The sequence below is a fragment of the Xenopus laevis genome, chromosome 1L (assembly GCF_017654675.1).
Source record: "Xenopus laevis strain J_2021 chromosome 1L, Xenopus_laevis_v10.1, whole genome shotgun sequence".
Lineage (NCBI taxonomy): Eukaryota > Metazoa > Chordata > Amphibia > Anura > Pipidae > Xenopus > Xenopus laevis.
The window spans coordinates 165173393-165186971 of record NC_054371.1 but is presented as its reverse complement, the minus strand read 5'-3'; the positions used below and the strand labels follow the sequence as shown (position 1 = coordinate 165186971).

Genomic DNA, 13579 nt, shown 5'->3' with positions numbered 1-13579 from the left:
AGAAATGAAATGTTTTAAGATTAGATGCTGTATACCATACGGTTATAAGTAGGTTTCCCAGCAAATAATGAAGCAGTGAAATAGTAACACATTGCAAGCATGAGGCTCATATTGCCTTTAGGCACCATACAGATGGAAAAAAAAAACCACATGTCAGATCATTCAGAATCTTTATTTCCCTTTCGCCATTGGAGTTTTTGTTACAAAATTATTTGTAGTGTCATCAAGCTTCAGGGCTGAAGGAGCCTGCGAGACACTGTGAGTAGAACCATAAAGCAGGAACACAGTGCTGCAGACCCCTGAGCCCGAAGGTTTAAGCCCTTGGCAGAGGAATCATACACTCATTTTCAGGTGGTTGTGTTTTAAGGAGGGAACTGTGTGGCTGGGGTTGCACATGAAGCTGGAAAGGGGGTACATATTACATACCAAGTGGATGTGCTTTACACTGTCTCAGTTTATTTACACACAGACCTCACTCAGGCATCCAGAACTTGCGGCTCTTCTTCAAGGAAAGAATATAAATAAAAGATTCCCCACTTCCTTACAGAATAGGCAAATAAAACGCTAACGGCTTAGCTGACGTTGCCCTTTACCCAGAACCTTCATTTCATCATTTATAAAGCAAAGTGTGAGGTTGTTCATATTGCTCCACTGACAACCTGTTTAGTACACTGCTCCAGTATAAAGAATAAAAAAATGTGGTAGGCCTTGCCATAAAGTCCGTAAATCATTGCTTCTCAGTTGAAATACTTAGAGGCTGAAATTTCCTTGCAAAATAAATAGCCAGTGTTATATTTTTTTCCAGTGTTAAATTAAAATACTTGAGCACATCTTTAAAATGCGTTGAAAAGGTCCTGCTTTTTCTTTGTATGAAAAACATCATATGACTTGGCAGCTGGTGTCTTTCAGCACCACTCCTGTTACTCTGCTACTACAGAGAAACCCTTTGCATTAGAATCGTTGTTGTTACAGGAGAGCCAGAAGGGGGCATGTTCCAGAGGGTAAACTATGAATTCTTTTTGGAACTGCTTATAAAATGTCTCATGTGGAATCAGTGAATGCAAACCAGTGAGCTTATTGTTCAGTTTTAGCTAAAATTTGCTGAACAACACAAGTCTGCTGAGTTCTTGATAATTATTTGGTCCTAAGCTGATCAACTTCCAAAGTAGCATTTTGTCACCACAGGGTTCTTTTTTTCCAAGAAAAAAACTATTGAGGATCAGTTCCCACTGGGAACAATTGCAATGACTGCATATTGAACATGCTGCAGTCTTGTTTTTAAGTAGTAGTTGTGCAAGATTTATGGTGCTTGCCTTTATCCAAACTTGGGACTATCCACATCAGTCCCTTAAATTTTGTTGCACTTTTTTTTTAGAGAAAATTCATGCTGGCAAAACCCCACATATGACATACTCCTAAACTGGTCATGTTACCTTTCTTTGCAAACATGGAGAGAAAAAATATATTGGAAAGTTTTGTATAAAATATAGACTGGTCCAAGCCAGAACCTGTGTGTTGGTAACCTGCAGCTTGGTCTCATCTTTATTAGTAGGGGGTCCATTTTGGGATAAATATTAGGCTGCTTCTGTATTATATCAGCACAGAACCAAAATCCAGGTTTTGCCACTCCAAGTACCACAGGGGAAAGCATATATTAGTATATAAGCAAAGGCAGTCATATATTTGCAGCCACATATGTTATAAGGTCTGCAGAATTTACCATTTTAGATATCGGAAAAATAGGTCTCTGGCAGACAAATTGTCAAACACTGCTTTGCTTCTAGACGTGGCATTTCCATGATGTTGCACAATTGTGTAAAGCGTGTATAACAGTTATTGACAGCACTGCACTGTATGTGATAGGAGATTTTGGCCAGCCAGGTGAAACATTGCCAATCTTGGCTAGGAGACACTGGCTTCAAATGCTTTTCATTTGCCCTGCAAGACCATGTTTGTTCCTATTTTTAACCACACATTTTCTGACAGTTGCAAATGCACAACATACTCATAGTCAATGGAAAATATAAAGCACGTCAACCCTGTATAATTTACACTTATGGCACGTACAGAAATGCCAAAAGTGATCGGAACAATGCTTATTGGTTTTCTTTTTCTTGTTTGTTCATGTTGGCATAAAAGTATTTGCAATCCCCTGTCAACAAAAATGAGCAAGATAACAGCCAGCTTCTTTCCTGGCTCAGTTCAATCACCCTGAATATAAAATAAAATAAAAACAAGGAATCAGAAATATTTCTTTCATAGATCAACACTCTAGACACCAATCAGTCACAAATAGACGCATACATAAACACACACATACAAGATGCAGGGAGAAGAGAAATGGCATCTTTCAGGTAAGAGACCAGAATCTTTAGAGACCCCGTTTTACCATACATACTGACAACACCTTCCCCTGTTTTTTTAATGGAAAGTTTGTGCAGGTGAATAGGTGAGGGATTTTTACTGGATTCTCAGTGCAGTATGTGGGGAACTCCTGAGTGCAGCCCTCTGCCTCTGTGTTTGCTTTATCCCCTGACAAATGACCAGGGCTATAAACACACCACTTTCCCTGTGCGGGCCACAAGAGGAATACTTAGCACAGGCCGATGTATTTTAGATTGTTCTGGATAATGACATCTGTCACTGCATCAAATACAAACTGAATGTTGCTTGTGTCCGTAGCACAGGTGAAGTGTGAGTAAATCTCCTTGGTCTCCTTGTTGCGGTTTAAGTCCTCAAACTGACGTTGGATATAGACAGCTGCTTCCTCGTATGTGTTCTGACCCTTGTAATCAGGGAAGCAGACCGTTAGCGGGATGCGTTGTATCTTCTCAGCTAGGAGGTCCTTCTTGTTGAGGAAAAGAATGAGCGAGGTGTTTATGAACCAGTTGTTGTTGCAGATGGAATCAAATAGTCGAAGACTTTCTGCCATACGGCTCTAAAGAAACAGAGAGAAGTCGTTAGACAAAAAAAAAACAGAAAAAAGGTATCCGAAATTATTAAAGAACATTTAGGCGCGGCACCATGGGTGAGAATGAAAATTTATATATACCTGGAAGTGAATACAACGAGTCTACATCTGCCCCAGTGCAATAACTTATACCAACTATTCTAGAGTTACATTAGATATTCAGCTTGTAATTTTCCTCACTGTATATGGATGTAAGAGAATGTGTCAGGCCAGGACTAATTTCCAGTGTGCAGTAGGTATACCTAGACATAACATTAGTACAGAATAGAGATTCACTAAATCCATTATTTTGGATTTGGCTGAATCAAATCCGAACACTAATTTGCATATGCAAATCAGGGGGGGGGAGGCAAAAAGAGAGGCGTGCATGACTAAAAAATGTTTTATTTCCTTGTTTTGTGATGAAAACACGATTTTATGGATTAGTTCGGCCAGGAACGAGAATTCAGCCGAATCCGAATCCTGCTGAAAAAGGCCTAATCCTGGCTGAATACCGAACAGTAATACAGTATGTAAAATACATGTGCCAGGACTATAAAGATAGTTTTAAAGGGGTGGAGGTTCTTAAATTACTTGCTTTCTTCTTGTGACTGTTCCTTTCAAATTTCAAATGGGGGTCACCAACCCCATCTAATAAACAAATAATCAGTAAGATCAGTAAGTTGGTGACTTGTTTTTATGTGCAGTTAGGCTTTTTTTAAAAATCCATATATCCATTATTATACATAGGAGTAGCTTCAGACAAGTCTGGGCAGAACTGACAGAAATGTAGATCCTGTCAGGGTCACATGTTCATTGGATAAATGAAGAATAGCTAAGAGAGAGTGCCATTGTATGGAGGTTTGTTGACTGGCTATATTGCAGTTAATGCAGAAATCCATCACACTGGATTCATCATCCATTTAGTAATCAAAAACACAAGCTAATTTGTCCCCTGTAGGAAAAGCAAAATGGTGATAGCACATCAGAGGCTTAGCCTTTGGGCTTAATGCACACAGTTAAAAAGATACAGAAACATCTATTGGTCACATGCAAATTTTTACAGAGGTTTTTTTCCAGAAGATGTCCACATTTTGCCAAATGAAAGAACATTTTAATCTAAGCAGCTTTTCAATATATACCTTCCAACGTTTTTTTCAGTTCAATTTTTTTAAATAGTTCATCAGAAATAAATTACTTTCTACATCACTACTTCTTATTAGTTGATACATTTCTGATCGTTGTCCCTGCTGATCAGAATCCCTGAGTTTCATTAAAGGCAGCTGTTAGAATTGATACAATATTTGCTGATATTCCATAGATGCTGCAGAGTAATGTATCTACTAATATAGCAAATTGTTACAGTTAAATATCTGCACCTGGAATACTGAGCTACCAGACTGAAACACCAGAGACAGGGACTTTAATTTTGGAAAAACTGTAAAAAATAAATCATGGAAAGCAATTGAAAAATTGTTCTGGTGAACTATCTGAAAACAGCTGAACTAAAAAAAGGTGTTAGAAAGGTGAACAACCACTTTAATGAAACATTTGCCTTAAGGTTTTAAAGATATTAGTTAATATATTTGCAATTGATATAAGTACTTGTTTTATCCCTTTCTGTTGCCTGGTTCTTACTCCTCAACCAATGTAGCCAGCCAGTTCTCCTCCCAGCCCAAGTGTTTTTCTGCTTTATTGTTTCAGGTATGCAGAGAGTTACACTTACAAATAATAAAACAATTGACAAGTTTTAACTAATGCATGTTTCTTGGAATTACACTTTCTTTAATTATGCAAAAAAACTGTTTTTGGGGGGAGTTCCTATTTAAGAACTCAACTGGACAGGATGATATAATGAACAGATTAAAGCTAAATAAGCATTGCACTAATTATAGCAATCTTGTTCTTACATGCACGTACATGAAAGGGATGTAAATGCATATATCTGTCCTCTGACCAGCTTTGTATGAAGCAGTGACCACCCTGTTTTACAACCCAGCATAATTTAGTCTATACTATTAGAAGGCATTAAAACTTAGAGCCCTTCAAGTTTTAATTGATTGGTTTGTTCCTTATAAGTGCAGTGGGCAGTAAATGTAATGATTCTTGTCCTGGCTAGATGCACAATATGCAGCTCCCCCCGCATCTCTACAGACGTGCATTCTCTCACGGACGTGTATACGTGTGAAGAAATTTCCTTTCAGTTCTGCTGCTCCAGTGGGCACTGAGGGAGTGAGGACCCAGGTGCAATTACCCTGCACCCCGGTAGTTACGCCACTGGCACTAGGGATTACTGTGGAATCAAGAAGTCCCAATTACATTTGGATGATTGGCGTAAATCCCATTTAGTAGTCCAGAGGAAGCAGTCCCGCTCCAACAGGGGGACCTGTGCCTGCTTCCTCTGTAGGATATATTTTGCATCGTGGATGACCCATGATTTCATCCAGGCCCCAGAAAAACACATTTACAGACCTGGGCTCCCAAACTTATGCAACTGAGCAGAAGAGTGAATAATGATTAAAGAAAGTATCACAAAATTATTTTGTGGATCATCTTGTACTATGAGCTAACTATCATAACCATGTATTCCCTCTCTTGTTAAAAAAGCTATCCAACCCCTTTTTAAAGCTATCTAATGTATCAGCCTGTACGACTGAGTCAAGGAGAGAATTCCAGATCTCACAGCTCACTGTGAAAAACCCCTTCTGAATATTTAGCTGAAACCTTCATTCTTCTAATCAGAATGGGCGTCCTTGTGTCAGCTGGAAGGACCTACTGGTAAATAAAGCATTAGTAGAGGTTATTATATGATCCCCTTATACAGTTAGGTCCATAAATATTTGCCAGACAATACTAATTTTGGTTCTGTGCATTACCACAATGAATTTTAAATGAATCAACTCAGATACAGTTGAACTGCAGACTTTCAGCTTTAATTCATTGGGTAAACAAAAAGATTGCATAAAAAAGTGAGGAACTTTTAAAGCCTTTTTTCTTTTTAACAATCACTTCATTTCACGGGCTAAAAAGTAATTGGACAATTGACCCAAAGGCTATTTCATGAGCAGGTGTGGGCAATTCCTTTGTTATGTCTATCAATGAAGCAGATAAAAGTCCTGGAGTTGATTTGAGGGGGGAGATGCTTGTATGTGGAAGATTTTGCTGTGAACAGACAACATGCAGTCAAAGGAGCTCTTCATGCAGGTGAAACAAGCCATCCATAAACTGCAAAAACAGAAAGAACCCACTGGAAAAATTGCTACAATATTAGGAGTGGCAAAATCTACAGATTGGTACATCCGGAGAAAGAAAGCACTGGTGAACTCAGCAACGCAAAAAGACTTGGACGTCCATGGAAGACAACAGTGGTGGATGATCGCAGAATCATATCCACGGTGAAGAGAAACCGTTCACAACAGCCAAACAAGTGAACAACACTCTCCAGGAGGTAGGTGTAACAATATTCAAGTCTACCATAAAGAGAAGACTGCATGAAAGTAAATACAGAGGGTGCACTGCAAGGTGCAAGCCACTCATAAGCATCAAGAATAGAAAGGCTAGATTGGACTTTGCTAAAAAAGCCAACACCGTTCTGGAAAAACATTCTTTGGACAGATGAGACCAAGATCAAGCTCTACCAGAATGATGGCAAAAAAAAAGTATGGAGAAAGTGTGGAACAGCTTATGATCCAAAGCATACCACATCTCTATAAAACATGGTGGAGGCAGTGTGATGGCTTGGGCGTGCATGGCTGCCAGTGGCACTGGGACACTAGTGTTTATCCATGATGTGACACAGGACAGAAGCAGCCGAATGAATTCTGAGGTGTTCAGAGACATACTGTCTGCTCAAACCCAGCTAAATGCAGTCAAATTGATTGGGAGGCTTTTCATAATGACCCAAAACATACAGCCACAGCAACCCAGGAGTTTATTAAAGCAAAGAAGTGGAATATTCTTGAATGGCCAAGTCAGTCACCTGATCTGAAACCAATTGAGCATGTATTTCACTTGTTGAAGACTAAACTTCGGACAGAAAGGCCCACAAACAAACAACAACTGAAAGCCGCTGCAGTAAAGGCCTGGCAGAGCATTAAAAAGGAGGAAACCCAGAATCTGGTGATGTCCATGAGTTCAAGACTTCAGTCATTGCCAGCAAAGGATTTTCAACCAAGTATTAGAAATGAACAATTACTTTTGAGCCCCTGAAATGAAGTGATCGTGTTAAAGAAAGGCTTTAGTTAATCACGTTTTTATGCAATCATTTTGTTCAACCCACTGAAATAAAGCTGAAAGTCTGCAGATCAACTGCATTTTCAGAGATTTTGAGGGTTTTGCAGAGTTCATTGAGGTAATGTACAGAACCAAAATTAGAAAAAAAAGTTGTCTGTCCAAATATTTATGGACCTTACTGTATATTTATACATAGTTATCATATCACGCCTTAAGCGCCTCTTCTCCAGCGTGAACAAACCCAGCTTGTCCAGTCTTTCCTCATAGCTGCGTTGCCCTTCTTTGGACCCTCTCTAATTCAATAATGTCCCATTTGAGTGGCGGAGACCAAAACTGTATGGCATATTCTAGATGGGGCCTTACCAGCACTCCACACACATGAAGAAGGACCCCCTCCTCCCATGAATCTATGTCCATTTTAATACAACTCAAGACCTTGTTTGCCCTTGAAGCTGATGACTGGATTTGCTGCTACAGCCAAGTTTATTATCTACAATGATTCCTTGCCTAGTTCAGTCCCATTAAGGGTATAAGTGGCTAGCATATTTTTATATCCCAGGTGCATGACTTTACATTTATCAACATTGATTCTCAGCTGCCAGCTGGCTGCCCAGATTGCCAGTTTTGTCTGACATGCAAATTTGTCTGACATGACCTATCCTTCATAAAGCCATGCTGACTGCTGCCCATAATTCCATTAATAAGGAAAACATTTTGAATGGGATCCCTTAACAAGCCTTCAAATAAATTGCCCACCACGGATGTCAAACTTACTGGTCTATAATTATTTAAAGGAGCAACACTCTCAACCTACATCTTTTTACTATTAGTATACTTTAAAAACTTTTTGGGGTTAGTCTTAGCCTCTGCCGCAATGCTCTCTTCATTTCCTATCTTTGTCTTAACATTTATTATAGTGTTTATATTCATTAAATACATTTTTTGTCCCCACAGACCTGTTTTTAAATGCCTTTGTCTTTATTCCTATTTATTTCTTTACTTCTATATTATGTTACATAGGGTGGTTCTTGGTGCGTCTACATTTACTTTTTAAGGGAATAAATTTAGAGCAGTAATAAATATACCAGTAAACCCTCAAAGTAATGCTGCTCTGAGTCCTCTGTCAAAAAAAACACTGCATTTCTTTCCTTCTATTGTGCACACATGAGGGCAAATTCACTAAGATTCGTAGTTGCGCCAGGCGTAACTTCGCCGCACTTCGCCACACTTGGCCAAGCGTAGTTTCGCCAGCGCTCCGCAAATTCCCTAAAATCCGAAGTTGCGCTCAGGGGTAGCGTAAGGTTGCAAAGTTGCGCTAGCGTTGATTCGCTAAGCAAAGCGAAGTTACACTAGCGATGGTGAACGGCGCCAAATTCAAATTTCAATGGAGGAATACGTACAATCACTACAAATGCCTGGGAAACCTTCAAAACATCAAATAATTTTTTTTTTTGCCCTACACATGTGCCCCCTGTATAGTTAAGTTGCCATGAGTTAGGAAATGTAGGGGGGAAGGAGGGGAGCCCCAAAATTTTTTGCGATCTTTTTCAGCCTATCACCCATAATATAGAAAAAACGCCAGCGTTTTTTGGGACTTAGAAAAAATTTGAACTTTTTTGAAGCAATCCCTATCTACTCTATTGCGCTTCGCCTGGTCTGAGGTGGCGAAGGAAGTCTAGCGTAAAAGGTAGCGTTAAGTACAATGCGCGCGTTAGTGAATTTGCGTAGCAATGTCCGTTGTGAAAATTTGCCAGGCGTAAGGGTGCGAAGTAACACTAGCGAATTTACGCCAGCGTTCGTTAGTGAATTTGCGAAGTAACGAAAATGACCAACGCTAGCGAATTGACGCTAGCGTTAGGCGCTACGGCGCTTAGTGAATTTGCCCCATGGGCTTCTGTATCAGACTTCCTGCCTTCAGCTTAAACCTCCTTGCCCTGGGCGTGAGCATGTTCAGTTTGCTCTTCTTCCCCCCCCCACTCCCCTCTTATCTGCTGTAATCTGAGCCCAGAGCTATAAGTGAGCATGGAGACACTCAGGCAGGAAGTGATGTCACACCAAGCTAATATGGCAGATACTTTCCTTAAAAAAAAAGAAAGAGCTTCTTGAGCTGTTAACTCAGGTATGGTAAAACATTCTACTGAACAAATATAGCATTATAGCTTTCAATATTGCAGCTAATCTATTGGCAATAAATGCCTCTGTAGTTTTCCTTTTTCCTTCTCCTTTAAGGCACTCATATGTGCTTTTCTGAAATTCAAGGTTTTCTTTGCCCTGGTATATATTCATTTTTTGCACCATAATATTAGATCACATTATGGTCACTATTACCCAGGGGTTCAATTACTTGCACATTTGCTATATGAAACTGATAGCAAATACAAATGTTTCATGTACAGGATAGAAATAAGTGACAATGTATATGTTACTTTTGAATCTCACCTTGATCCTATTCCTATTAATTTATCAACATAGGTGCTAAATTGTCTCAGTGCAACAATTTATAGTGTTCAAAATGATCTTTCCATCTGTTTACTGATGACTATTGATAATATCTTGGTGTAGGTTACTTCTCAGGTGCAGCTTAGATGTTATGAACAGAAACCTAATTTAGTCAGCTACAAACAGTAACTACAAACCTATTAATGTCAGATTAGACATGTCTATATTTAGCATTAAAATGAACTACTTTCTTATAGATGTGCCTCATATTTTTGCACTTGGGTAGGATAGCTTCATTGTCACAGGATTTCTATATCTTTAGACAGGTATGGCAGTCTAATGACCCAAGTAGCACAGTTAAACCACATTTTTGCTCTTATATTTTTTATATTATGTAAAATAAGAGGTCCAGAAATAATTTTGCTAATGTTACATGGTACACCGCCTTGGTCACCATCAGTAATCATGTGGCCCCAGGTCCTTCTCCCCAGAGGACATCAGTTGTTAGCTTAAGAATCCGTCCATGGTCAAGCCCATCCCTTTTGTGCCCTCAAATCTTGCCTTTTTATCTCAGGTCCCCTTATGCCACAGGGCCCCTGACTGCAGTAACCCCCCCCCCCAATGGTGGCCATGGGTACATCTAACATTACTTATCTATACCACTTATACTTTAATTAAAGCTCCATTTTACCACCCCCATCCCTAAGGATCCACCTGTTCTTTGTCTTGCCAGCCCTCATAAGATCTAGCACATCACATTGAGCTTATCTTTCCTAGGTCTTCAGGGAAAAAAAATATTTTAGCCATATTGGGATTGAATCCATGTTATTATTGCTTAGGACATATTTTTCCTTCCCTCCAAGATTAATTGGTGGATTATCTGTCTTCCTTATTTTGTTTATATGTGTCCACAATCAAATGGTTACATTATTAATATTGCTATTTAATAGTTTATTTACTGACTGCAAAGTGCAGCCGAAAGGCTTACCTAGGAAGGGTCTTTGGAAGGAGAAGTATGGGGAGCCAAAAACAGAGAACAGCAGAGGTGCTTAATCTTTTCAATAGCTAATAGCATTATTCTAAAACCTTTATCTGTCAGTCACCTGGTATTGTACGTATGAAAAGTGCCCTATTTGGAGCAGTGACAGGCAAATCTCTGTGCAAAAATGCAGATGTCCACCAGTCCTTGCTGCATGTGCATCATGGGCTTTGTATTGATTATTATTTCAAGTAGTGACAGACAGACAGGGCTTTTTTAACCATTGCTGCTTTTCGCTGGCAGAGACCGTCAAGACACCCCACATGTCATTAGCTAGCAGGGGCAGCATTTTTGTGCGCCTGGTAAAGTTCTGTCTCAATTTATCAGTGAAACATCAGATTTTGTAGTCATTTTTTGTATGGGTGCAAAGGAATTTTATTAACTTTTTGTATTTTCCTACTTTGCATTTGAAACTGTTGCCTTATTTTAAGGTGAAGTCATCTAAAATGGAGTAAATGCTTGCATATCTGTATATACTTCAGATGTGCAAACTCCTAGCTGTTTCATTTTTTAGTGTTTTCAGTGTATCTGAAAATATATTTTTAATTTGCTGTGGAAAATCTGGTCTGATAATGTCCAGCTGCTCCCCTCCCTTCCCATCTTGTGCTGATCTTTGAAGCTCAAGGCTGTATGCTCAGTCTGCAAGAAGTAGAGAGGGGTCCTTTTCCATCTGCCCTCTCCATTCTCTTGGAATCCATCTGACTGAGCTTTCCCGGTTGCCATGGAAATGGCAGTATTCTTAGCGTTAAAATATTCAGAGAGAAAGCAAGAGCTCCGAAGATCACACAGCAGATGCTGCACTGCTGAGGCAGATAGATCTCCATACGCAAGCGCTGCTCCTACGCACTGCATCCGACTGGAAATATGCCCCATGCACGCACAGGCACCCACACAATCACATATGCACTAGTGCTATCTACTCATGTATCCTCCATGCATACGTGAAGAGCATATATAAGAGGAACCAACAATGTATGGAAGCGACATGAATTATACAAAGAACTGAGGAAGAATGCATCACTTCATTATATTGCATAGATGTCATAATCTGGTGGTCTGTATGCAAATTAAAATAGAATTTTCCATCTTGCTGGTGGGGCTGAAAACAGGTGAGTGTAGCAGAAAGTCTAAGGGGTATATTTATCAAAGAGTAAAGTTAGAGATCGCCACAGTCCTCTAGAGTGAAATTCCACCACTCTCCATTCATTTCTATGGAATTTTGAAAGGCGTATTTATCAAAGGATGAACTTTCACCCATTTTAAAAATCCCTAGAAATGAATGGAGAGTGGTTGAATTTCACTCTAGAGGACTGTGGCTATCTCTAACTTTACTCTTTGATCAATATACCCCGAAGACTTTTTAACAAATCACATTTGTAATTTAGTCAGATTAAAGTGGGTGTCCACACAATCATCCCTTTGTATAATTTAAGAAAATGTCATTCTAAGCCACTTTTCAATATTAACGAAACTGCTGTTGAAAGCAGTTTCTGTCAGTTCTTTACTATTTCCTTCTCAATTTGCCAGCCGTCCAGCCCAATTCCAGTTCCCACAATGCCTTGCACCCTTCTGTTATTCTCCTTTTTTGGAGAATGGATATTTACTCAAATTGACCACTGGACCAGGGCCCCCAGGCCAATGATCAGATCATTGACTACGCAGGCCTGTCACAAGAGGAGAGCATCAACATGCTAATGTGGTCCATGCCCATCGGTATTTTTAAGCCTACCCATTATATATCTGGGTGATTTTAGGCCAGATATCTCTCAGGTCAGCTGCTGGGGTGGGCCCATAAGCTGGTCGCTTTAGCTTCATGTGAAGAAATGTGTTTGAGAAAGAACACAAGAAAAAAAAGAAGCAAAAAATTAGGTTCTCTCTGTGGCGCTCTCTGAAAAGTACCCCAGGCCGATACAGTTTTCTGCTTACAGGAGCACCAGGCAGGGGAATCAGGCAAGTGATTACAATTAGTAGGGGTGCCTAACATTAAGCATCCCCCCCCCATGGGCGTCCACAGAAACATTTTCAGGGTGGGGCAAGTAGCTAAAAGCATCACAAGCAAAGTGTCTACAAATATTTTCATGGCAAAGACACAAATCTAGGAATGGAATTGTTAATACACTTGAAAGAGAGAACTATTGGTCAGCTAAAATTTTAAATAGCCTCATGGTGAAAACAAATGTGGTGCAGAGGAAATAATATGAGTCATAACTCTGAGCCAAAGTGGCCATCTTTATCCACTTTACAAGCAAACCATGTCTTGGGCATACACATATTAGCAGGTGAATCAGTGCATCAGATGCGATGGTCAGTAAGAGTAGTTTTTCTTACTTACACACTTGCATTGACTCACACTTGCACAAACAGCCTCAGATTAGTGAGGACAGTGTTAACAAACCATTGCAGTCCACACACCAATGGGATTTTTAAACTTTCCCAATCGACGTGTGGATATGATTTTCAGCCAGATATCAGTTGGGCAGGCCTGTTAGAGTGTCCCATACATGGGCAGATAAGCTGCCAACTTGGACTGAATTGGCAGAATCGGCAGCCTGTATATGGCAACTTTTAGACTGACTTTCTACTTATGTTTGATGATTTCCAGTGACCCCTTAGATGAGCTGTACAACAGCAACCTACAGTACACTGACCTTCTAACAAGGTGACAAGATGGGAAGTTGCTTTGGGCATTAATGCAAACTCCTCAATGCTAGAGTACAGCACACTACTAAATTACAGTCATTCCACAGACCTAGAAAAGTAGTTATTATGAAATACATTCTTGGAGAATAGAAAGTTAAGAATATAAGGCTGTGAATTTCTAACTTATATGAAACTGTCAAGTTAGCTGGAGTTTCCATATTTGATATGTATGAGGCTACTCTGGGGAATATATATACATATTCACTTAATACAAGCTC

At 39.6% G+C, this 13579-nt stretch overlaps 2 protein-coding genes across 4 annotated transcripts in view; one reads left to right on the top strand and one right to left on the bottom strand.

Moving 5' to 3' along the window:
- rsph14.L (radial spoke head 14 homolog (Chlamydomonas) L homeolog) overlaps positions 1-13579 on the top strand; it is a 104845-nt gene that overhangs the window by 17916 nt on the left and 73350 nt on the right. The gene's annotated exons all lie outside the window — the stretch shown is intronic.
- Positions 769-13579, bottom strand: part of gnaz.L (guanine nucleotide binding protein (G protein), alpha z polypeptide L homeolog) — a 64589-nt gene continuing 51778 nt past the window's right edge. For both annotated transcript variants that reach the window (XM_018261782.2, XM_041566577.1), the window contains exon 3: positions 769-2938. In XM_018261782.2, the coding sequence (XP_018117271.1) occupies positions 2594-2938 (345 nt within the window). In that variant the 3' untranslated portion in view covers positions 769-2593. The remainder of the gene's footprint in view (positions 2939-13579) is intronic.